The sequence below is a fragment of the Haliotis cracherodii genome, unplaced genomic scaffold (assembly GCF_022045235.1).
Source record: "Haliotis cracherodii isolate W230 unplaced genomic scaffold, xgHalCrac1.p SCAF_13, whole genome shotgun sequence".
Lineage (NCBI taxonomy): Eukaryota > Metazoa > Mollusca > Gastropoda > Lepetellida > Haliotidae > Haliotis > Haliotis cracherodii.
This window is the reverse complement of record NW_027266268.1, coordinates 36375172-36401470: the sequence shown is the minus strand read 5'-3', so window position 1 is coordinate 36401470 and position 26299 is coordinate 36375172. Positions and strand designations below refer to the sequence as shown.

The following is a 26299-nucleotide window of genomic DNA, read 5'->3' as shown; positions in this document are numbered from 1 at the left end:
CAATATCAAGGATGACAAAATATGTGAAACAGCTTCTGGACAAACGACGGTCCATGGTTCTATTTGGCTGTGGACTGTGGAAATTCTTTAACAGCCAGGACACGGAGAACTATGCCAGGTCTGTCATAAATACAGTTCATCAGGGGAAGAAACGGACCTGGCCAAAACTGGTCTGGTCTGGGTTCCATCAGTTCGGCATCTGGCGTAGAGCCTTTGTGAAGGGAGTAGACAATGAACATGCAGAGCTTTTCAACCGATACATGAGGAAGGTCGTAGAGGAGTACAGTGTCCCTATGTTCGACACTTTCAACATGACAAGAGAAGTCCACAGCGTTGACGGGACTCATTACGGCGCAGGTGTCAACTTTCTTAAAGCTCAAATTTACTTGAATTATATAAAAGAACTTCAAACACAAGGCAGGTGGGAATAAAACTATCGACAGAAATACGAAATTGCGTTTTGTATTTGTGTCATACGTCATGCACTATTAGTTCTCTACAAATATTTTTCATGAATTAATAATGATTTAGTAAATATATTGTCATAATATATGTAAATGCATGATAAAGACACTGACGTGGACATTAAAGTCGCCTTTACACAGGGCTGCGACCTTTGTGCCACCTTTGAGCGATCAAAATCTGGCCAGGACGCTCAATGGTCGCCTAAATCCAGAAAACCATGTTTCTGTGTAACTGCTCCAGCAGTTGTTCAGCAGTAACTGCTCGAATTGTTCAGCGTCAACCACAATGAAACACTGCAGGTACAAGCCCTCTATTTATAGGCAGGCTGAGGAGGCACTACAGGTAGCTCAAAAGAGGCAGAAAAGAGGCAGAAGAATTGCCATGGTGTCTCAAGGGTTGTCGTGGTCGCCGAATAGAGGAACGGCGGTCACCAGAGTCATCGTTCAATGCATGCTGTTGGTCGCCTAAAGGAGGCACAAGGGAGGCAGAAGCATCGCCCAGATTGACGTGAATATTTTTCAGCAGAACGCATCCATTACCTGGAGACCATTTGGCGACCACTGTGCCTTCATTCTGCAACAACGACAATGCTTGTGCCTCCCTTCTGCCACCTTTGAGCATCCAACCTCCTCGGCGACCTTTGTGCGACTGTTTTGAACATGTTCATGTGCGTAACTTCACGGCGACCATGGCGTCCATGGCGATGTCTGAACCGCCTGTGTACCACCTTGGAAAGACCTAGGCAACCATTCTGTCTCCTATGAGCCTCCAAGGACGACCAGGCAAACTTTATGGTCGCACACGGGGGGCACAAAGGGCGCCATCCTGTGTAAAGGCCCCAACATTTAGTGTGATAAATCCAGATGTTTCCTCAATATCAATAGGCCTGACATAGACAGTGTGATTGATGGTAGGCCTATTGATTTCAACAGTTTGCGCCAGTTCAAAGTTACAAGGTGGGTACTGATGTATTCCTAGAGTTATTGAACATATATACGTAGTGTTGATATTGAGTTTTATAACTGTACGTCCTGTTACGAGTTGTTTCCTAATTTGAAAAGCAAAAGTGTACCCTGACAAAAAAGTTCGAAAAGAATTAAATGTGAAATCAGTAAATGACCACACAAGATCAATGCATAATTAAAACTAACATTGAAAACCCAGGAATTGGTTTACAGTCATAAAAAGTAATACAATGGATCAAATATGTGTCAACAGTAATAAAAAGCAGGCTCTATTGATAAGTTAGTGCATCGACGAATGTCCAGGACCCGTGAACATCCGGGGTAGAATAGGTCTTCAGCAGCCCATGTTTGCTATAAAAGGCTACTATGCTTGTCTTAAGAGGCGACTAACGGGATTGGGTGGTCAGGCTCTCTTACTTGGTTGATGCATGTTATAGTATCCCAATTGCATGGATCGATGCTCATGATGTCAATCACTGGATGTCTGGTCCAGACGTGATTATTTACAGACTGCCGTCATACAGCGGGAATATTGCTGAGTGCGGCGTTAAAAAAACAAAAAAACAAAAACAAATACGAATGTCCAGATTTTGTCGAATGATTTGAATGATGCAGGTGCTCCGTTCTTGCACCCGGGGAACAGCATTGGCAGCAGGCAGAAAACTCGGTGTTGTTAGATTGGTATCCCGCCCGCGCACTTTAAATAAATAAGTTGGAGCGTAGAAATTAAAGCAAAAAAACCATTTTCAATTTAATAAAAAAATATCGATTGTGTGATTCCGAATATATCTTGAGTGTGACTGTTTATGAATCACCATCGAATCGGGATAATATCATGTGTTCGCGAAAAGGTGAGCATATGCTGTCCCACCGGTGGCACCCCTTACAAACCCATGCAAAGGCAAGTCAATTGTCCATCGAAAAACACGGGATCATATTGTACACGTCAAAATATGAAATTGTATCGGACATCTTGTTTTGTCGCTGATGCGTCAAATTTGGAAATATCCTCCACATGTCTACCATAAAACGTTTTGAATGTTTACAGGGGTCGTGAATGTTGTAACCTTGTTCAAACAACTTCTGAGCAAGAGTTGTAGGACGCTCTTTGAAATCATGGTGGAAAAAGTATACTCGATTGTACCTCAACGACTGGGGCTGCAGGAATATTGCTCGACCTAAAGAGAAAGTTGACTACTGGAAAGTTGAAGTCATATTACTCTTGTCATACCGTCATGTGGAGAGTGTTTTGTCACTCTGAATATTTATGCATAGATCTAACTATGAAACAGATGAAGCGGTCTCACTGGTCTCCTTTATTTCTATTTCAGCTGGGTAAATCAGTGGAAGGGAATTGGCTATTTGATTGTTATTGAACGATATCAGATCATGGATATACCTGAAGCTAAACTTCAACTTCTTGGCCAAATTACCTTGTAATTTATGAATTTTGTTATTCATATGCATAAGGAAACAGATCAGCCAGAACGGGAGCGCAATTGATGCCCAGGGGGATGCCTACACCTTGCCTAAATGTCTTATCCACAAATTATACATGGATGTTATCAATGAGGTCCAGCATTTCACATATTGTTTTCTCAGTGAACTTAAGGTGGCATTTGCTTTCATTTTTGACACATTGACCTGAACGTCTGGAGATAGGTATGTAACTATATCTATGGTCATCATGTTTTGTGGCAAAAGCCCCAAAGATCAAGGAATGAAGTTTGTATTTCCTTGAGTTTGCCATGTGGGATAGTGATGTACAAAGAAAAATCAAATGACAGAATCGAACCTTGTTCTTTTCTGAGATTTAAAATAGTGTAGCAAATCCGTTGAGTTTTTGAGAATCCACATGGTAATAATTCAACTTGTCTCAAATACTTTCTGTGAATATAAAGATAGTCCTTCCTTGATTGTATTAAGGATAATGTAAATCGTTGAGACAGGGATTCGGCGGTAAATTTGCGGGACCCAGCAATACATCTCTTTTTGTATGGATTTTTACGGAGCTTTGGAATCTAGTACAAAAGAGGGATTGACATGATCAGGTTTGAAAGTTGAAAGTTTATAGTACTGATGCATGGTTTGGCAGATTTCTCCAGTTAACATACTGGCCTTATATGTGGGATTATTTGATATGTCATTTATACCAAGTTCTTTGATCAAACAATTTATGTAGTGATGCTTTCAAATACTGAACAGAAACGTCACCATGGCTAGATATATGAGAAACCTTATTTGTCCAAACACTGTAAACATTCTTTGAGACATATTAAAAAGATGAAACTGGGCAAAACTGATCATCAAGGTTGAAATTAAAGTGTCAAATGTTCTTAAAGTGAAACACAACTCTAGTCTGAGAAAATGGCATCACAAGTCAATATCTCGTGTGTCCGCATTGATGACTGCTGTACAACGTCGATACATGGATTGGATGAGGCACTTGAGCCCACACTCTGAGGAACGCCTGACGCACTTCAGCTGCAGTTGTCGGCCCTGGTCGGACGTCATTCAGCCGCATTTGAATCTCGTCCCACAGGTGCTCAGTGGGATTTAAATCGGGACTGAGGACAGGCTACTACATGGTTCTGATGCCATTCTGCTGGAGGAAGTCTCCTGTTGCTCTCGCAATGTGATCACGGGCGTTACCATGCAGAAACTCGTGGTTGCGGCGACGTGCCAAATGAGGTATGGCGTGTGGTCTTAAGACTTGATCAATGTACCGAGCTACAGTGACATCATTGCCTCTCCCTGGACCGATGTTCTGGAAGACCACAGGGTCGACCCACTGTGCAAGACCAATTCCACCCCACACCATGATGCTCGGACCACCCCACGAGTCTCTCTCAACAGCACAAGCATCCGAATAACGTTCCCCACGGCGTCGCCAGACTCTCTCTCTCTCTCTCTCTCTCTCTCTCTCTCTCTCTCTCTCTCTCTGCCATCTGCTGTTGAGATACAGTAACGGTTCTCGTCTGAGAAGACTGCTGTTGCTGCCACTACTGGTGCTGCGTTGGGCACTAAAGACGAATCCGGTGATGACGTGGTGTCAGAATGGGTCCTCGTTGTGGCCTGTGACAGTGGAGGTGTCTGCTCGTCAATCGTCGGTCGATCAGTTTCCGCAGCAGTAACAAAGCGATCTTGCACAATCAGACGATCCTGACGTCGGGTGATGACCCTTTGTCTTCCACTACATGGTCGATCATCTTTAGTGTTGGTGGTCTGGTACTGATGCTGGAGCCTGTTTATGGTTCTTACGTAGACTTGAAATGCATTGGCTACTTGCCGGACGGTTTGTCCAGCTTGTAATCGTCCAAGGGTTTGGTGTCGCTGATTAAATGTAAATCTTGGCATGTGGTGGCAATTCAATAACGAATGAATGTTATCCGACCTGGGTGGATTTTATAGGGCAAGAAATGGGGGAACGCATGTGCATTTCAATTTGCACGGAACGCACGTGCATCGGGTTGCCGTGATTTTTTTAGCGATCGGTATTATTGTCATCTGCTTTGTTTTTTATCATCAAATTTATTTTTCGGACAAGGTAATATTGAATTTTAGAAACTTCAACAAAAATTACCCAGATATTTAAATGACAACTTTTCATGCAATGTTACTTGGGGTGACGTTTCTTTTGCGGTTCAGTATATAATGGTTATGTTATTTTAGTCCTCAGTGGGAACAACTACAAACTTTTTATGTAGTGCAGCCAGACTTTGTGTGATAATGTCAAGACCTTGTGAAGTCTATAATGTCCAGACCTTGTAAAATCAATAATGTACAGACCTTGTAAAGTTAATAATGTCCAGACCTTGTGAAGTCTATAATGTCCATACCTTGTAAAGTTAATAATGTCCAGACCTTGTAAAGTTGATAATGTCCACACCTTGTGAAGTTCATGATGCCAGGATCTTGTAAAGCTGATAATGTCTAGACCTTGTAAAGTTGATAATGTCTAGACCTTGTTAAGTTGATCATGTCTAGACCTTGTAAAGCGGATAATGTCTAGACCTTGTAAAGTTGATAATGTCTAGACCTTGTAAAGTTGATAATGTCTAGACCTTGTAAAGTTGATAATGTCCAGACTGTGTGAGGTTGATAATGTCGGGATCTTGTAAAGTTGATAATGTCCGGATCTTGTAAAGTTGATAATGTCCGGATCTTGTAAAGTTGATAATGTCGGGATCTTTTAAAGTTGATAATGTCCCGACTTTGTGAAGTTGATAATGTCTAGACCTTGTAAAGTTGATAATGTCTAGAATTTGTAAAGTTGATAATGTCTAGACCTTGTAAAGCGGATAATGTCTAGATCTTGTAAAGTTGATAATGTCTAGACCTTGTAAAGTTGATAATGTCTTGACCTTGGGAAATCTATTATGTCCAGACCTTATAAAGTTGAAAATGTCGGGATCTTGAGAAGTTAATAATGTCTAGATCTTGTAAAGTTGATAATGTCCAGACTGTGTGAGGTTGATAATGTCGGGATCTTGTAAAGTTGATAATGTCCTGATCTTGTAACTTGATAATGTCGGGATCTTTTAAAGTTGATAATGTCCGGATCTTGTAAAGTTGATAATGTCGGGATCTTTTAAAGTTGATAATGTCCCGACTTTGTGAAGTTGATAATGTCGGGATCTTGTAAAATTAATAATGTCTAGACCTTGTAAAGTTGATAATGTCTAGACCATGTAAAGGTGATAATGTTCAGTCCTGGTGAAGTTGTTGATGTCCAAAGTTAGCTGGACCTACTCCTAAACGACGTAAATTCTCACGAGATATGACGAAACTGGAAGGTCTCTGATCAGGAGACGCAACCCTTTGAAACAAGCGTGCTGAACACGTTGTCATGCCCAACACTCTCGTGAGAATATCTGTGCCTGCTGTATTCGCTATATGGCGTGTGGTGAGTCGTCGATCATCAATAATCATTTCATATGTCATCAACATCTTCCTCAATGATGCCAGTCGAAGGTCGTCCGGATCTTGGAAAATCTTTGAGAGGAACCCATCCCACTCGTACTCCGCTACCTACCTCTTGATAGTGGCAAAGGAAGGAGCATCATTCCATAAAGATGCCGACATGTCCGCATGGATGGCTGTTGAAATTATCCCTTTCAGTCATAGATACATAATGCAACACGGTAACCAATTTTGGCATTTTTAATTAACAGAGAATTCGTCACTCTGACGTGTGTATAATTGCGCTGCCTGGTCGTGTATCTGGTTCAACTGCAGCCTGTAATCATGGAACGTATTGAACTTAATACATGCCAACTGTTAATGGCGTTCTATACATCCTTCTTAGTCAGGCACAGAGCCTTTCAATTATTCCTCATGTCTTGTGCCCCGCCAGCTGACAATCATTATCATATTTCAAAAAGTGAGGTGGGTTGCTAAGCGATTCATTAGAATGTCAGATGGCTGTGTAGGTTGACAAGACGGTGACTGCGCTATGAGCCCGATTTTAAGATGAGCAACGAGGTGTAACAGGCTTCTCATTATTACAATACGTTATTCATAGCGGATACCATACTAATCCTGTAGTGAGCGAGTGAGTGAGTGAATTTGGTTTTACTCTGATTTCAGTAATATGCCAGCACTATCACTAGCTTGGTTTTGCGTTGTGTGCATGGGGAGAGTCGATCCCGGAAGAAAGAACTATTTTACCTTCTTGGCTAACCCTTCGCCCCAAAGTACAGTGAATCGGTTGGGTTTAAAGCCACTTTTAACAGTATTCAAGTTATATCACGACGCGCCAACTTGATGTGCGAGGAATGCGCGAAGTGATGCAGGTTTAAGGTCGCTTTGAACAGTACTCTACTAACTATATAACGGCACGTCAGTTTACTTAAGAATTGACCTTCACTTTGTGTGAGTTCATTTGAGTAGGAACCTTCATAGAGTGAGGGCCAAACTGTATGAACGCCTGAGCTTGCGACGACTTTCATACAATGTTTGGCCCTCACTCTATGAAGGTTCATACTCCAATGAACTCACACAAAGTGAAAGTCAATACTTATAATTTTTTATCACAATTTCTTACCTCAAAGGATGTAGGCCAAGATCTAAACACAATCTTATTTAGTATGTGTGACTTCATGTTCACACTGACAGCCATACACCAACCAGCTATATCGCGGAGTAAAATAGTTCCTCAAAAAGAGAGGTGACATGAGCGTATGGATGCACAACTTGCTCTTCAGACACCTTACGCAGCACATGTGTTCAAATCATATCCTCATTAGATGAGAAAGTTCTGTAAAGAACTACCTCAGTAAGTAAGTCACAATGACAGCGCGTCGTAATACATTTACATCAAGTACAAGACGTCAAAATGGCCGACACGATAAACGCGACGCGAGAGATTTCCGATGTTGTTAATGAACCTGTGGCGGTTACAAGTGTTAGTCATCATTGATCAACTGGCCGATCATTGAAAGGTAAATTAAGATGCGTCAAACAGACACTAGGTAAATTCATAGATTGCTGGAGACGGCCATTGTCAGCCTAGACACGGATCGAGTTCATACTACGATAGTTTAGATGTGCATTTCTTCGTTTGTTCATTATAGGATGGGCTGTAGCGAGGATATTCGTGAACAATCATGCTGTCACTCTCTCTGACATTTCTCAATGTATACTGTAACGCTGCGACCAAGATAAAGGTTCTAAATGACCAAAAAGAACGCTTATGTATGTTTTCGTGCTAGGGAATTCCCAGGGGTTTCCCCAGGAATGTGGAAGTAGTCCGTCAGTGTCTTACGTCATTTCAAGAACACGGTCTCGTTAAAAACGTATGAACGTCAAAATGTGTCGTTCATAGACTTATGAACGTCAATTTCGCGGTCATGTGACCGCCCTCTCGTCCAATGGAAAAGCCGTATATCGTGTAAACTTCAAATTAAAAAGATTATTAAAGTTATGCAGGTCTCAGACGTTTACAACTTCGGTGAAACCCACGAGCACGGGTATAGTGCTGACAAACCTAGAAACATTATCAGGGCGCACTGAGCATAGGTTTCTGGCTGGTCCAAGGGACGTAACTCCTCACAACGTCAACTTTTGACGTGCCCCGGATTAGGATTAGAAGATCATACTAATCCATCACAGGGCAACAAAGTCAAATACAATCCTGCCAAATTGAATTGAAGTAATCGCATGGTCTTCCAGAATGTTCCCCAACAATGTAGTCACGTAACAGTATTACAATTGTCACGAATTACGGGTTATTTGTTATTTTAGATGTCGCGGATATCTTCCCGAGGCAAGAAAGTTAACTGACTATAAAAGTCCAGTTTCTACCCTTGCCGAACTTGTCTGGTATTATGGAGTTACACTTTGGCTGGACTAACGAGTATATGCATAGTCCAATCAAAATCGCGCTCCGAAATCGAAATCCGGTTCGTAAACTGTCAAGCAGATTTAGGTCGATTGCGGGATTTGCAAAGCATGTGCACCGCTAACTCGTTGTCAACAAATATTTTCTACATCTTTTCATGTTTTAAATGAAGGTGCTCATGTGATTTGATGCACTTCACGATGTAAGACTCATTTATCACAGTATATAGATCTTTCTTATCGATCAGATCGTCTTGAATGGGCGCCGCAGTTTTGTTTGAAGGAATGCAAGTGATACGAGAGGTGGAATCTGATTGGTCCATAGGAGATGCATTGAAGGGACATAACTCGTAATAGCCACTTGGGTCGCTACGATCGAGCCCAGGAATTCCAGCATAGTTCGCCAAGGGTCGAAACTGGACATTTAAAGTCATTTAACTCTCTTGTCTGGGGAAGATGGTCGCGGAGGACTTTGCGACTACATAACTCACCATATTAACTAATAATAACAATAAAAATTATTCATGAAATTGAATACAGACCATATATAAAATAGCTTTAAAACTTTATTCATCTATGTTTCATGTTACAAAGAAACTGCAATCGAGCAGCAATGATATAAAAATGCGAATATGCAATCAGTCTTTTCATATCAAATAGGAATCACATAAAGTGTATGTAAATGAAAACCCTGCACGGTCAAAAAATAACTTTTGGTTTTAAAACATTAATTCAAATGAGTCCACCTGTAGGCCAGACAACAGATTGCGTAATTACATTTTTATTTACATATACTGGATTTCAATTAATATATAATTGAACATAAAATGTAACCCATCACTTTATTCAATATATTAACATAAATCAAAAGGTGTCTTTTAATATAATTAGATATCATACAATCTAGAAAAAAAAATCTCCCTTAGTGAATTTGCCCATATTATTACCCCATATGGAGACAAAAAATATTAATAATATGAATATGCCAAAATGATATAATTTTGATAAAATGTCATTACACACCAGTACTATGAAAGACGTTGTTCCCTTTACAAAAGTAATTGAAATGATAAATTCGATAATTTTTCTCCTCCTACCACAGCGAACGGGGATGTTCAGCTATGCCATATATACATAGACACAGAGAGAAGGTTTATTAAATTGTATCCCAAACTTCGCGTGGAAAACTGTCAAGTTTTCGTATATCGAAACTCCAAAAGACGCAAAAAGATTACAAAGCAAACACAACAATTCTCCAAGTTCCATGACACTTGAAAAAAACCAACAACCTGAACCAATGGTGGTTCCCGTTAACAAGAGATAGAACAGTAGCAACAGACCAGAGATCTGCGAGGGGAGGGGTGGGTGGGGAGGTGCGAACAATGTGTGGCTAAAACCTGAAGCAGAATGTTTAAAAAAAGTTTGACGCCACGCTTCTTCCTTTCAAACAAACTTTAAAAGTAAGAATTTCTTTGGATAATTATAAACACAATCCAATTTGAATTTACGTTACGCAATTGATGTAGGATACCCATCAACACGTTAACGTACAGGATCCTGGCATTAAATACAGCAATTGTTGCCTGTTATGTAATAAGCGGGTATGCGCACTTCCAAGCCGACCCGGATTTTTCATCAGTAATATCATGTATTATAAAACATATAAATCGTACTATGATTGATTCCGAAATGATATGGAGACGAACAAATATACGGGTGTTTGACGTACGTTATGAATGCACTCCTGGCTTTGTCACATATACTGTCGGGGGAAAGAAACGCAACCAAACGCGACGCTGTCTTTCTTAAAGGTAGGATATGTTGACAGATCAGAATCAATCAAGAGTGAGTGAGTTGGAGTTTTACGTATTCAATGGGACTGATTCCACGTAGCGACCGTTGAGATGATTTAAAAACTTTCATATTCCAGTACCCTTAACACATACGGCAGTCTCAGCGCTGACCCACCAGGCAACGTACTTTAGTCATATCAATCCCAAACATATGCATATGTTGACAGACCAAGGGTCTAAATGGGGCCGAATATTTGTCAGCTAAGGGACTCATGTCCGATCACAACATACGATTGTATTGGAGTGCGTTCTTCCTGTGAGTGGCGGGTTCTTACGGTAGAGCAGGACATGCTTTCCCTTGTCGCGAACACCCGGTGTTACCGATAGGACAGAACATGCCTACCATTTTCGCGAACACCTGGTGTCATCACTCATTTTGACCACTAGTTTGCCTTTTACGCCCTAAGGAATCTGTTAATCTGCATAAAACGAGACTGGTTACTCTCTGGTGTTGACGTTTTATATTATCATAAAACTTCCCGAAACTGCTTATACATGTTAAGCAATATCCCCACCCCTTTAAAATTTAATAAAACATCACTTGTTACCAAAATCCAATTGGCCCCACCTTACTCCAATGCACAATAACACTATTCACGTTGTGTAGAGTCAATAAGCAATATGGCATATCAAAATCATATAGATGCAACAAATTTAACATATGGTCAATTATTTACACAACAATCTAGGAAAAATAAAACAAAATCACTGCTAGTCCATTACCAAGATAAAAGCAGAAGAGTATTAAAAGGTACATACAAACTTGTCACACCAACGATTGCTGCCATATATCAATACTAACAACTGAAAAGAATATGGAAAACAGAACTGCGATTCCCTTGCAACATCCATGGCTTGTGAACCATAAAGATCTTGCCCACATGCTCACAGGCGCAGATGATTTGTGTGAATACTAAAAGTTAAAATTGTTCCCAACTTTACTGATCCGGAATAAGAGTGTCCGTTGTTGTGAGGTTCAGACAAGGTGCAGTTGTATTGCAAATGAATCCTTGACTTGTTTCGATGGCATTGTACTTAATTATGCATGTATTGCAATTATGGAAACACTATTGTATGATTGTTTTCAGTGGATAATTTAGTCGACGCCAACATGACCCAGGACTGTAAAATGATGAATATGTAGAAAATGCAGATTTGTGCCTTGACAATGAAAAGAAACATGAAACGGAAAATGGTGTTTTTGCTTAATAAAGCCAAATCGTAATCTGAAATAGAATCAATATTAATTCTTTAAAAAGACAACTAGTCTACCTTGTTTGTTACAACAATGAAAACTTGTTAACTCGAATTCTTCGAAGTCCTTGAAAATTTATCGAGTTATCTGAACTTCAAGACAAGCAGGGTGCCGATGTGTAGGATTCTACCAGGATTGTGTTTCATCGTAGAAGAGTTCGGGTTAACGTGGTTTCAGGTGCAATACACATTCGAGTTCTAATCTTCTATTTCTACCAATATCATCCTCGATATCCCGTGAATCATATCTCCATTCAAATTAGATAATTATCGTGGACCTTTCACCACTGTATCTTCAAATTGGAATTGACGTCACATCTTCATCTCGCTCATGAGAGAATTTCATTGGACGGCTATTATTAGCGTCGTGTTACGAATCGAGTTCAAAGTTCAGCTGGTGAAAAGATCCGAAGTATTTATCATAACATAAATGTGATATAATAAACTGGTTGGTCGAAACTTTACGAATATGTACAGCGATTATATTAAAATATATAGGAATAACTTATTCCGAACTTTAAAAAAACATTGATATATCTCTTTACGTTGATGAGGTAAACTTGCTAGTAATAAACCATTAATGACATAACGGCAGGTTACTATGATAATTCCACTTACAAAATTGTACAAGTACCGCAAACGTACGACTTCGTTGCTATACACATGAACAACATGACGTTGGTTATGTCAATAACGGTAATTAGATACGATTTATCATAAAAAATAGTCCATCAATAACCTTCTGTGTTTGGCAAGTGGTATGGCTATGTGAAACATGACACGAAATATGCAGCCACAACCGTAAAACTATTTCAGATATGGACAATACACTGACAAAACATCAGGATATTGGCACATATACCAAATATACACGATGACCAAGGTTCGTCAAATTAACAAAGAATCACCAGTTATTGCACGAAGATTGGATATATATTTGTAACCGAACCAAAGACGAAGCACTAAAAACGTTCACAGTACAAATAGTCCCTAAAACGGAAAATAAACGCTAAATTAAATCTGAAAATAAAATAATGACATGTATATTCTAAAACTGAAGATTCCAGTACATATATAAACACCAATACTTTGATCTTGGTCGATATTGGTTATTGGTACTTTACAAATTCGATAAAGCGGGCGTTTAGTACATAAAGACCCTTAGCAATTTTTGCAATAAAGACCCTTAGTAATTCTCGCCAATGGAGACACTGATCAAATATAGGCACAATCCCTACAGGCGAGTTAGAGTTAAAAACAAATCATTTTTCTGTTGGTACAATGAGCATGTGTTGGACACTACTTATATATGCATCATGAAAATATAAACATATACGTCACATTTTCCGTTGATTACAATCTATGCACCATGACGTTTAAGTTACATTTTACATACACCTAAAGATGTTTATATATTCCTCATCATCTAGCCATTGAATAAACGATTGCAATATTATTTGAAAAATAATACAATTACATGCAAATCAGTATTTTAGTGTCGAAAGTGTTAACCTGTATACTTGGTTTTTTTTAGCATTTAGCACTGAGCCCCTCAAAAAGGTAAAGTATATCATAGTTCGTGATTGCATTATTGATAAGCTTATTTACCTGAAATTGAATGCAATTCCAATATGTGGACATTCTCTATATACAAAGTGTAGCTTTATTACTTGATTTGAGCATGCACGAATATTCTAGAACCGAAAACTATACCGAGTTTACGGCGTGCATCTATTATATTAATTTAAATGTGCAAAATATATGTTGTCTTAGATTTTAGAAGGTTTCAGCAGAAAAATATACCATGTAAAAATATTTGCCTAGCCACTGGTTTCTGAGTTCTTTGTGATAGAACTCATCGTGTTAATGTCCTCGTGCGATACAGGGTATATGATTCACCTCGTATGATCCGACTTATCTTCACGACTGCTTTTCAACTGAGTGACCAAAGATGTTGTTACATAGTTCTGACAGATGCTCCTGTTCCTTCATGTTTAGATACACAGCCGTGGTGCTCACCGCTTCATCCAAGAGGTACCCGGCAGGGATGCTCTCCCGTTCCTCATGCTCCAAGTTCCAGTAGAAATTCGGGAAGTACTTTGTCAGGACAGCGACAACGTAAAGCTCTTTACCAACAACAACGACACCGGGGGACCCGGATGTAGACTGATGAAGAGGGCCCTGGAACCGGAGCTTGTTGGGGTCAGTCAGGCCTTGGAAGCCTGTGGCTGGGTAACGCTTACTGCGGGCCCATTCTCTGACGGCCTCGACCTCGGTGTCTGTTGGCGGAGATGAGAGACAGGATGGGTCTCTTCTCTTGCTTGCATTATCATCGTGGCCGACAAACTCCACCCTCCCATGTTGGCTGACGTCGGTGAAGCTGGCTAGAGGTGGCGGCAGGGTCTTCATTTCGTGAGCTTCCAGTTCCAGAATGGCTACGTCCAGGTCTGGGTTTGTGTAGGGCATACTGACAAACTTGAATCGGGTCAGATTGTCAAATTCATATTCCCCCATTTGGATGTATTCAAACTGAATCCAGATTTCTTTGTTGTTGAACATCTGCTGCTCCGATGTCGCCATGTTAGCTGCAACAGAGAGGCTTTCCTGTGAGGAAGGTTGTACGCCCACATAAGTAATATACCACTTAAGTTATATGTAACACGACCAAGGACACCGCAAGAAAGTCCTTGCCTGTTGAACTAAATCATCGTCATCTGTCTCTGATATGTGTGACGTCATCTACCGGGGATGTATCTGGTGTGTGTGTGTGACGTCATCTACCGGTATGTCTCTGGTGTGTGAGACTATATCTACCGGGGATGTCTCTGATGTGTGTGACGTTATCTACGGGGGATGTCTCTGATGTGTTTGACTTTATCTAGCGGTGTGTCTCTGGTATGTGATGTTATCTACCGGGATGTCTCTGGTGTGTGAGACTATATCTACTGGTATGCCTCTGGTGTGTGAGACTATATATACCGGGGATGTCTCTGATGTGTGTGACGTTATCTACGGGGGATGTCTGTGATGTGTGTGACTTTATCTACGGGGGATGTCTGTGATGTGTGACGATATCTACGAGGGATATCTCTGATGTGTGCGACGTTATCTACGGGGGATGTCTCTGATGTGTGTGACGTTATCTACGGGGGATGTCTCTGATGTGTTTGACTTTATCTAGCCGTGTGTCTCTGGTATGTGATGTTATCTACCGGGATGTCTCTGGTGTGTGAGACTATATCTACCGGGGATGTCTCTGATGTGTGTGACGTTATCTACGGGGGATGTCTCTGATGTGTTTGACTTTATCTAGCGGTGTGTCTCTGGTGTGTGACGTTATCTACCGGGATGTCTCTGGTGTGTGAGACTATATATACCGGGGATGTCTCTGATGTGTGTGATGTTATCTAAGGGGGATGTCTCTGATGTGTTTGACTTTATCTAGCGGTGTGTGACGTTATCTACCGGGATGTCTCTGGTGTGTGAGACTATATCTACCGGGGATGTCTCTGATGTGGGTGACGTTATCTACGGGGGATGTCTCTGATGTGTTTGACTTTATCTAGCGGTGTGTCTCTGATGTGTGACGTCATCTACCGGGATGTCTCTGGTGTGTGAGACTATATCTACCGGGAATGTCTCTGATGTGTGTGACGTTATCTACGGGGGATGTCTCTGATGTGTTTGACTTTATCTAGCGGTGTGTCTCTGGTGTGTGACGTTATCTAACGGGATGTCTCTGGTGTGTGAGAATATATGTACCGGTATATCTCTGGTGTGTGAGAATATATATACTGGGAATGTCTGTGATGTGTGTGACTTTATCTACGGGGGATGTCTCTGATGTGTGTGACGTTATCTACGGGGGATGTCTCTGATGTGTGTGATGTTATCTACGGGGGATGTCTGTGATGTGTGACGTTATCTACCGGGGATGTCTCAGATGTGTTTGACTTTATCTACCGGTGTGTCTCGGGTGTGTGACGTTATTTACCGGGATGTCTCTGGTGTGTGACGTTATCTACCGGGGATGTCTCAGATGTGTTTGACTTTATCTACCGGTGTGTCCCTGGTGTGTGACGTTATCTACCGGGATGTCTCTGGTGTGTGAGACTATATATACCGGGGATGTCTCTGATGTGTGTGACGTTATCTAAGGGGGATGTCTCTGATGTGTGTGACGTTATCTACGGGGGATGTCTGTGATGTGTGACGTTATCTACCGGGGATGTCTCTGATGTGTGACGTCATCTACCGGGGATGTCTCTGATGTGTGACGTCATCTACCGGGGATGTCTCTGATGTGTGTGACGTTATCTACCGGGGATGTCTCTGATGTGTGTGACATTATCTACCGGGGATGTCTCTGGTGTGTGACGACATCTACCGGGGATGTCTCTGATGTGTGTGACGTTATCTACCGGGGATGTCTCTGATGTGTGTGACGTTATCTACCGGGGATGTCTCTGATGTATATGGCGTTATATACCATGGATGTCTGTGATGTGTGTGACTTCATCTACCGGGGTTGTCTCTGATGTGTGACGTTATCTACGGGGTATGTCTCTGATGTGTGTGGCGTTATCTACCAGGGATGTCTCCGATGTCAGTGACGTTACTCACCAATGATGTCTCTGATGAGGTTGTACGCTGTCATGATGTACTTGTCTCCGACCCTGAAGCCAACGCCAGTGACATGTGGGGAGTATATGTACCCAACAGATTCGCTGGTCTGGGCTATCTGCTCCTGGCTAGGTGCGTCTTCTGTATTGCCAATCAAGGACGACCGGAAGCCTGTGAACTCTGCATTAAACAAAGCTGTCTTTACTATCGAGCTACCCAGCAAAATAACCGTACGTATGTGAGGTATAATAGGTATTATATAATGTCGTGTTCAAGGTTATTTCACTAACACAGTGATGTGCATGCATGTGTGCGTTGCTGTTTGTAATAGTCCGGTTTAATGCCGGCTTCGTATACTAGCCCACGGAAATATCATGTTGTAGTTTAACATGAATACCCCATTCAGATTCATTTCACGTGCCGACTAGTGCTTTTTGTATCCCCTTAATGTCGAGCGCCAGGAAGGGAAAGAACAAGTATCATATTTTAAATTTTTTGGTATGAAGCGGTCGGGCATCGAACCTCGAAGCAATTATAAAAACATAACATTTCGCTCACAAAATAATTGTAGACATTTACAACACTTGCATACTGAAAGTGCACACTGGTACTGAAAGACCAAGGGTTGTAATCTGAGCGATTATTAAATCGTATCCACGAACAGTATCCTGGCCTAGCTAATATCCACGATCAGTATCCTGGCCTAGCTAAGTGAGGCAACTCGGTTACAGAAGGACTTGTATACTATTCCAAGTAACCCTTCTCACAGTATCAGGCAACATTGAAACTATTCCAGTTTCCAATGGTTGCCTGTGGGAGATTTTACTTCAATAAAATGCTTCAAAAACCTGATGGCTGTATGTCCGATAGCATTACAGAAGAGCCGATAGCATTACAGAAGAGGGGAATAGCGTTGATCTCAAGGTACTTTTTGACTAATGCACAAGCCTCGTACAGGAAAACATGTGGTAAAAGACATTAACCTGCGAGGACTGTTATATAGGAAATTACCAAATGATATTAGTGCAAAAGTAGTCATCCAGTGCCCATAATTTCCACCATCAACCTGCTACGTGTATGCGTCACGGTCTTTGTTATCAAATATGTCCTTGGTGGCATAAATGACATTGTGTCTTGTACAGACAGGGAATTCCATTGTGAGTGTTTTGATCACGTGTTACGTAAGGTCTTCAAGCCTTTCGGTAACGATCGATAGCTTCCTTGAAAAACACTTACCCCCCTTAGCCTCTTCTACAAATGACTCGAAGGAGGACACTCCGTTCTGTACAGTTTCCTGGATGGCATTAGTTGACGGAAGTGCTTCCTTGCCAAAGGTTACGGCTGAGCCAAGTGTTTCGCTTGCTTTCTGTTTCACGGCATCAATGGTTGAAGGTGGACCAGAGTCGTCATCATTGGTGACCATCTCAGGCATGGCAACTTTTAAGACATCGTCCACAAGGCTCTCATTAGCTGTTTTGTCTTCAACACTCTTCATCACCTCGTCCGCAAGACCTCCGTTGGAACTATTCTCCTCAACCGTAACTTGCTCCACCACTGCCAGTCCTGCTTTGGTCGCGGACTCTTCAGGCGCGACTTCCGCCATGACTTGATCTAGGAGTCCGCCACCGGTAGCGGAGTCGTTGCCAGGTAACACCGCCTGGACCTGAGCCATCGTAAAGGGGCTGATTTCCTCTAAGTTGTTCTTCACCTCCATCAACTTCTCCTTCACTTCTTCTTTGCCAGATTCAACAGCTACCTGCACGGATTCTGCCCCTGAAGCTGCTTTGTCTGAGACTTCCTGAACTCCAGCTGCTGCTGCTGCTTCTACAGATGCCTTGACTCCAGATGCTACCTCCCCAGCTTTGGAGAGTTTCCCAGACAGGAGTGACCGTGCAGGGGTAGAATGGTCGTCCAACTCATCCTCCGAGGCGTCAATGAAAGGGATGGAAGGATCTGCCTGAAAGTTGAAAAGGTAATGCATGAGCTGTTGATATATATACATATCTCAAAGCTTTTGAGGAACAACGATACTGTGTATTTTCTCTATACTCTATAAATGAGTACATATTTGGAGTGAGTGAGTGAGTGAGTGAGTTGGGTTTAACGCCACTTTTAACAGTATTCCAGTTATATCACGGCGTGTCAGCTTAATGTGGGAGGAAAGCCCGAAGTGATGCAGGTCTCAGACGTTTACCACGTCGGTGAAACCAACGAGCACGGGTATGGTGCTGACAAACCCAGAAACATAATCGGGGAGAAACGGGATTCGAACCCACAATCATTTCTGGCGTGCCCTAGGGACGCAACTCTGCACAGTGAATCATGGCGCCTTAGACGACTGGGCCACCCGTGCCCCCACATATTTGGATCGTACGTTGTCTTACATATTATTATCCTGTATAATCGTTTGTTTGTTAACGCCGCACTTTGCAATATTCCAGCTATATGACGGCGGTCTGTAAATAATCGGGTCTGGACCAGACAATCTAGTGTTTGATACCATAAGCATCGATCTACGCAAATGGGATACGAAGACTTGCATCAGCCAAGTCAGCGATTCTGACTCGCTAGTCATGTCTAACGACAAGCATGGGTTGCTGAAAACCAATTCTAACCCGGATCTTCACAGGCGCCGACATAATCGTAAACAAACCCAAATGTAAATATACTTATGAACAAGAAAACTGTCATCGTATAATTACATTGATATTGAAATTAATTAATAGAATGACGATACGGAATATATAAATTAACAAAACGATTAATCGCCAGTACACACCTAACCATCTGCAAAGAAAGCCCGTTGCGCCTTAAGGCTATTTCAAAATACAATGTTTTCAAATTGAAAGTTACACCCAAACTTGTCTTTATCTATATCCTATTGTACAACTGTAACAAGAAGTTCCATATTAACATTTGTAAAGAACAATTTTCAACATGTTTCAGTGTTAACTTTACAGACAAAAAGTCTTCAAAATCCTGACAGTAAATCTTCATTTAAATTAAAGACCAATAAAATAAGGGTATTGGGAGTTCACCTAAAAACTCACAATGTGATTAAGTATAAGGATGTGTTTGCTTGTTTGTTTTTTAACGCCGCACTCAGGAATATATTAGCTATCTGACGGCGATCTGGAAATAATCGCGTCTGGATCAGAGGGATGCTGAAGACCTTTTCTAACCTGAATCATCACAGGGGCAATAACATGAGAACATAATGACAGTTATTTTTGCCGCTAAGTGTATACAGACCCTGAATATTAATCCGGATATCACAGTTTCCAGTTAAACCGTCTAAATAACCTACCATTGGTGCGTAGTAATTTCCCTATCACTGTGACAAGAAGTAATTGCATATTGCCACTGTCAAGCAATTGAGGGCACGTCCATTACATCCAGAAACTCGTTAATTCAGTAAGAACGTGTTTTGCACGTGAGACAAGTGAAACTGCCTCGTCTGTTTCATATTGAGATCTGTGAGTGAGTGAGTATGGTTTTACGCCACTTTTAGCAATATTCCAGCGATATCACGGCGGGGGACACCAGGAATGAGCTTCACATGTCGGGAATCGAACCCGGGTCTTCGGCGTTACGAGCGAAACCTTTAACCACTAGGCTACCCGACTTCCTTATTACATCTGTGCATGTAGATACAGATTGACAGTACTGTATGAGTTGATGTTTTTGATGTCTTCTATTCACAACTTTTGAAGAACAATCTAGGAAGAAAGACCCATCCTCGAAATTGCTTAATCAGGCTTACGGCATGTGCCTTGTAAAGTTTTCACAAAAAAGTTTTTATGGGAGACATGTGGAGCACATTTCTAAATTTGATGCATAGGTGTTTGTTTGTGTGTTTGTTTGTTGTTTAACGCCGCACTCAGCAATATTCAAGCTATATTACGGCTGTCTGTAAATATTTGAGTCTGGACCAGACAATCCAGTGATTGGCATCATGAGCATCGATCCACGCAATTGGGATTCATGCATCAACCAAGTCAGCGAGCTTGACCTCCTGATCCCGTTAGTCGCCTCTTACGACAAGCATAGTCGCCTTTTTCGAGTTGGATCTTCACGGGTCGACGCATCAGTGACCAAGGCGTACTCTGTTGTTAGAGATTTCAGATTTCTTTCTTGTGGATCGGCTTCCTTCATATGAATATGAATTTCTGCACGGATTGGCAAAGTCAAAACAAGGTAATTTTGACAAGAAGTTTAACTTAAGCTTCGGTTATATTGATGATCTGATATAATTCAATAACCACCGAATATCGAAATCCCGTCCACTGATTTACCCACCTGAACTAGAAATAGAGGGGACCACATTGCACATGCATAAAGATTCAGAGTGACAAAACACTCTCAACAAGACTGTATGACAAGTGTGATGACTTCAAATTTCAAATAGTAAACTTTCCTTTTGGCGTCTACATTGCACAAGCTTAAGGTACAATGCTCTTTCTACCAAGATTTCAGAGAGCGTCAGACGACTCTTGCTCATAAGTTGTTTGATCAAGGCGACAACATTCAGGGCCTCAGTAAAGCTTTCGGATAAAGAATAATGGTAGACATGTGGAGTACATTTCCAAATTTAACGGACCAGGTTCAAAAATCATGTAAGAAGCAAGACCTTATTTTGACTTGTACCATGTGTTCCCGTGTTGTTTTTCAAGTTACAGTTGACTTGCCTTTGCATGTGTTTGTAACGGGTGACACATGCTCGTGATACAGTCGGAATCTTACAATAGACCGATTTTAGCAAAGATTCCTTGTGGCTATGGAAAGGGCTTCGTCGCTTATATTATTTTATAATAATATTATAAAGTGGCGTGTCGCTTTTTCATTTTTATTATTTTTATTTATTTATTATTTTTTTATTATTATGATTATGATTATGATTATTATTATTATTATTATTATTATTATTATCAAACTGACCTCATCTTTCACTGGCGGCTGATTGGGTAGAATTACTCCACCCGGGCCCACTGAGTTCCGGTACTCTGGAACAGAAATCGTCACATGATGATAATCAGGTTTCTGAAAGCCCGTATGCGTTTCTTCGACTGGATTGCATCCAGCACAGACCGTCCATTTGGTAACATTTTGAAGAAAAAAAAACACTTAAAAGAGATACGATAGAAGAAGATATTGTATTAACACTCTCAATGGGCGGGGTACAAAGTATTTACAAATACTACAACAAGTTATAGATTTAATGATGTGTGTAAACATAATGTACCATAGAATATATCGAAGTGACATAGAGCATTGAAGTAAGTGATAATGTTCTCAGGAACGAGGTTGGACTGCGTGTAATAAACATTTAGATTTCAATTTTTGAGATGATAGGAGCAGATATGACAGCCGTTAGAGGCAACAAACGCGTGGATATTAACACCAACGAAAGATGGGGAATATAAATTAAGGCTGACACATTGACCCTTTTATTGCCCTAGAGTATCAAAATCCGTGAATAAATGTTCACATAAACGAGACTTGACACACTGATACATCTTACGGTTGACTTAATGTTTCCCACAAACTTGAAACTTAATGAGACATGACTTAGATGTTATTGTACAGATCACATCAGACTGTACTACATGACATGAAAGATTGATCAGCGCGTGTTCCCATTCGCCCTTGCGTTTAACAGAACAGCGCACTGACAATCGCCGTTCAAGTGCGGGTCTGATAATGTGTATCTCTTCAATACAACATGGCTTTATAATAGAGAGAGACCAGCAGTGGGGACTTAATAAACATGTCCAGCTATTCAAGCCATTGCACTCCATGGAAGTTCGGTCGACCGTGATGGGTTAACAAACTCGGGGACAAAGGCTTTGGCATCTTGTTCAATGGACGGATGCTAGACTGACGTCACGGATGATGCTCTTGTAATTCTTCAAATAGTTCTTCAATCTTTCAACTAATTTGTGGAATAAAAGTGTTCCTAAGCAACGGTTCCTTTGTCTTTGACCGGGCATTGCCTTACTGAAAAGTTAGTAAAACGCCATTACGGGAGAACTATTTTTATTCATTGACTTTGATGACAGAAAACTGTGACGAAAAATGTGTCTCCAGTGGGATTTGAATCCGCGAAATCCGGCGACATGAATAAAAAACTGTAGAATTCACAATTATATAGGTGAGATATTGGAATAACTGTTTGACTGGCATTCTAGAAGTTGGCAGAATAAGTAAGTATGGATAACAACTTCTGGTTTATTGCATACAGCGACGTTTCCATGTAGATTCTAACACCGTTATCAAGCTAGAGAGACAACAACCAAGTGATGAGAGGTATATATGCGCTTATCATAACATGCCAAACGCCCCCTTAAACAGTATTCCAGTTACATCACGGCGTTTCAGCTTGATGTGAGAGGAAAGCTGGAAGTGATGCAGGTCTCAGACGATTACCACTTTGGTGAAACCCACGAGCAGCTGTATGGTGCTGACAAACCTAGAAACATAATCGGGGTGAGAGTAGAACCCGCAATCATCGGCTTCTGGCATGCCAAGGGGGCGCAACTCTGCAAAGCGAATTGCAGAACCTCAAACGACCCGTGCCCCCAAGTTCCCTGTCGAATGTTGCTGTAATACCCACCCCGTTTGTCGCCGCCGTCGGCTGCGGCAGCCGACCCGTTAGCCCGCAGCAAGGGTTTGCTTGCCGCAACATCTGCCTTAATTTCTGGCACGATCTCCTCAAAGTCCGGTTGATTGGACGGCGCATTAGCCGGCTTGTAGGCCTCTTCCTTTGGCTGTTTGTTTTTAGATGCACACCCACCCATTGTGATTATCTGTAAACAAACAAATAATTGATTACTTACTAGACAAGAAGCGGAAAGGCGGGTACAAAGTTTGAAATCATGCAAGCAACACTTCAATCTGATGCGGATGTTCAACTAAACAAAGCATCAGGATTACGTGTTTTTTATAGGAAAAAAAAAGAAAAAAAGTTTCTTTCTTCCGAGTCGAACCTGGGACGTCAGCGCGAAAAGTAAAGCTTCAGCGTGAAGGAAACAGATTTCGAGTTACCTCCCTTGCATTATATCTCCCCAAGCTCCTTCCCAGCGCGTGACACCTTCGTTACACTCTCGGATAGTAAAGAGAGCACCGTGAACGGGCTATCGCTGTGACGAGCTTGATATCTCCAGTCCAGCACAGCACATACACAACATATACGGAGATTCTGTTGTCAAGATCGTTATTTTTCAGAATGTCAGTCGTTATGCCACATTTGTCACTGTATAGAATTACCAACTATTCCGTGAAACATCAAGTAAAAAGGTGGTGACAATTAACTGACGACTTCAGACAGGAATCTACTTTTTTATTTTTCCAACGATTTTTGTTGTTAAAATGTTAAAATACAGGCAAATTCATTAGTACACCATCACCCCTACCCTCACCCGGCAATATTCCAGCTATATGACGGCGGTCTGTAAATAATCGAGTCTAGACCAGACAATCTAGTGATTGACTTCATGAGCATCCATCAACGCAAATGGGATACGATGACATGCATCACCCGATCCCGTTAGTCGCCTCTTACGACAAACATAGTCGTCTTTTACGACAAGCATGGGTTGCCGAAGACCTATTGTCTATCTGGATCTTCAAGGGCCGCCTTTTACAACAAGCATGGGTTGCTGAAGACCCATTGTCTATCTGGATCTTCACGGGTCGTCTTTTACGACAAGCATGGGTTGCCGAAGACCTATTGTCTATCTGGATCTTCACGGGCCGCCTTTTACGACAAGCATGGGTTGCCGAAGACCTATTGTCTATCTGGATCTTCACGGGCCGCCTTTTACGACAAGCATGGGTTGCTGATGACCCATTGTCTATCTGGATCTTCACGGGTCGCCTTTTACGACAAGCATGGGTTGGTGATGACCTATTGTCTATCCGGATCTTCACGGGTCGTCTTTTACGACAAGCATGGGTTGCTGAAGACCTATTGTCTATCCGGATCTTCACGGGTCGTCTTTTACGACAAGCATGGGTTGCTGAAGACCCATTGTCTATCTGGATCTTCACAGAAATGTACTTCAAACATTGTTTGTACCCACGTAAGGAATCGATCCTGGTATTCTGCTGAACGAACGAACGCTGTAACCACAAGACAACACCACCACCCCCTTACAGGGAAGGAAAATGGCCTCAATGGGATTGAATTGGTGGGATTTTTTCCTCGCACTGGATGGTAAACAAACATTGCAATTTTACTCATAACATCTGTCTTGATTGGTTACATTAGCAACTCACAGGGTGCTTGATTGACGGGCAGGCATGTTTGTGTATACAGTGATACATTACAGTAAATAGACAAACTAATAAACAACGACACCCATCTTCTATTTCGCTCGAGAGCAAAACTGACACATTCTATTCTCTCCTGATAAACCTCGCCAGCTACCATATTCAATTACAGCCCTCAAAAACATATGCCTTGGGCTAAGAATGCACGGAATTCGTGAATATTCCAGTCTAAAAGATGTCAAGTGCTTATTTGGAATTTAAAAAGTCGATACGATTTGTTGGCACGGGTAATCGATAAGTAGCATGTCTGGAGTGTTTAAGAAGGCGTTTGGGGAAAATATGGCGTGTCCACATTTCAAATCTCCCTCTATCATTTATAACTTCTATTTAAACAAGGAGTGAATGTCATTGAGTGAGTATGGTTTGAAACCGTTTTTACTATTCCAGCAATATCACAAAAGACGGACTTCCCACATTACCCACGAGGGATAACAAACCCGGTCCGTCGGCGTGACAGGCGAACGCATGCCCCACTAGACTACCCCTACTCCCTTTTTCAACAATAAATGAGTACTTCTGACATATCTGGTAAAACACGTTTGGGCGAGTCCAAATGACAAATGGGTAGACGTGTCATTATATTTACAAAATAATGACTTCATTTCCCCGATCAGCAATTCCTCAGATCAACATGTGATCACTCACTTGTAACGTTCGTTGTTAAACAAGATAGGTTTAACCAGACGCTTGTACTCATCTGCCAATGCCGACATTCACTGAGATACAATACTCATCACGTTCATTGAACTACACTGCACTGCCGAGTCCACTGAACGCTTTCATCATCAACGAGTATCTCTCCAAATGCTACATTCATGCAGAGCTCAGCAATGTTCGTGGCAACACTACAAAACCAAATATTGCATACTCACAATGATCCTGTGCGTAGATCCTACATGTATCAGCGCTTCATGTTAACGCAAGTATGCAAATATTTCCACAAGTAGGTCAACAGAAGCTCGCTTGTTGTTTACGGGAGTTATTTGTCGAGGTATTTATACGTGCCCATTCAGCCGCGACTAAAAGATGCGTAGTAACAATTCATGCATGTCGCCTTGTTGAGCTGAATGGCGCTGCACGGGAGAAGAGCTGTTAAACTGTAAATCTATTGACGACAGAAATAGACTTCGACAACGAGCTTCACAGGTGTAACATAAAATATTCGGTCTGCCCCGGTTCCTCTACACGGGAACTATCGCACAGAGAAAGCGTAAGCACCCTATATGCACTGATAAAACCCGGACAATAACTACTTCAAACCTTAAAGTATATTAACGTTTATCCTAAACATTCTGTCTACAAGTGTGTATTTTCTGGTATAACCCGAGTGTGTGAATGTTGTTTTACACCGCAGCCATAATCCGGGGAATATCACGCCAGCCTCTTTTTCAAGTCTTTGACAGAGTGAGTGAATATGATATTACGCCGATTTTAGCAATAGTCCAGAAATATCACCACAGGGGGATA

General features: G+C 41.5%; 1 protein-coding gene across 6 annotated transcripts in view; it reads right to left on the bottom strand.

Moving 5' to 3' along the window:
• Window positions 1-9319: 9319 nt before the first annotated feature.
• LOC139459895 (uncharacterized) overlaps window positions 9320-26299 on the bottom strand; it is a 57885-nt gene continuing 40905 nt past the window's right edge. For 3 of the 6 annotated variants that reach the window (XM_071241610.1, XM_071241613.1, XM_071241616.1), the window contains exons 2-6: window positions 23115-23307; window positions 21440-21504; window positions 17738-18458; window positions 16502-16681; window positions 9320-14463 (exon numbers count right to left, since the gene is read on the bottom strand). In XM_071241610.1, coding sequence (XP_071097711.1) covers window positions 13799-14463; window positions 16502-16681; window positions 17738-18458; window positions 21440-21504; window positions 23115-23298 — 1815 coding nt within the window. In that variant the 5' untranslated portion in view covers window positions 23299-23307 and the 3' untranslated portion in view covers window positions 9320-13798. Of the gene's footprint in view, window positions 14464-16501; window positions 16682-17737; window positions 18459-21439; window positions 21505-23114; window positions 23308-25477; window positions 25499-25700; window positions 25911-26299 lie in introns of those variants that run through there. The other 3 variants (XM_071241614.1, XM_071241612.1, XM_071241615.1) reach the window with 3 other exon arrangements.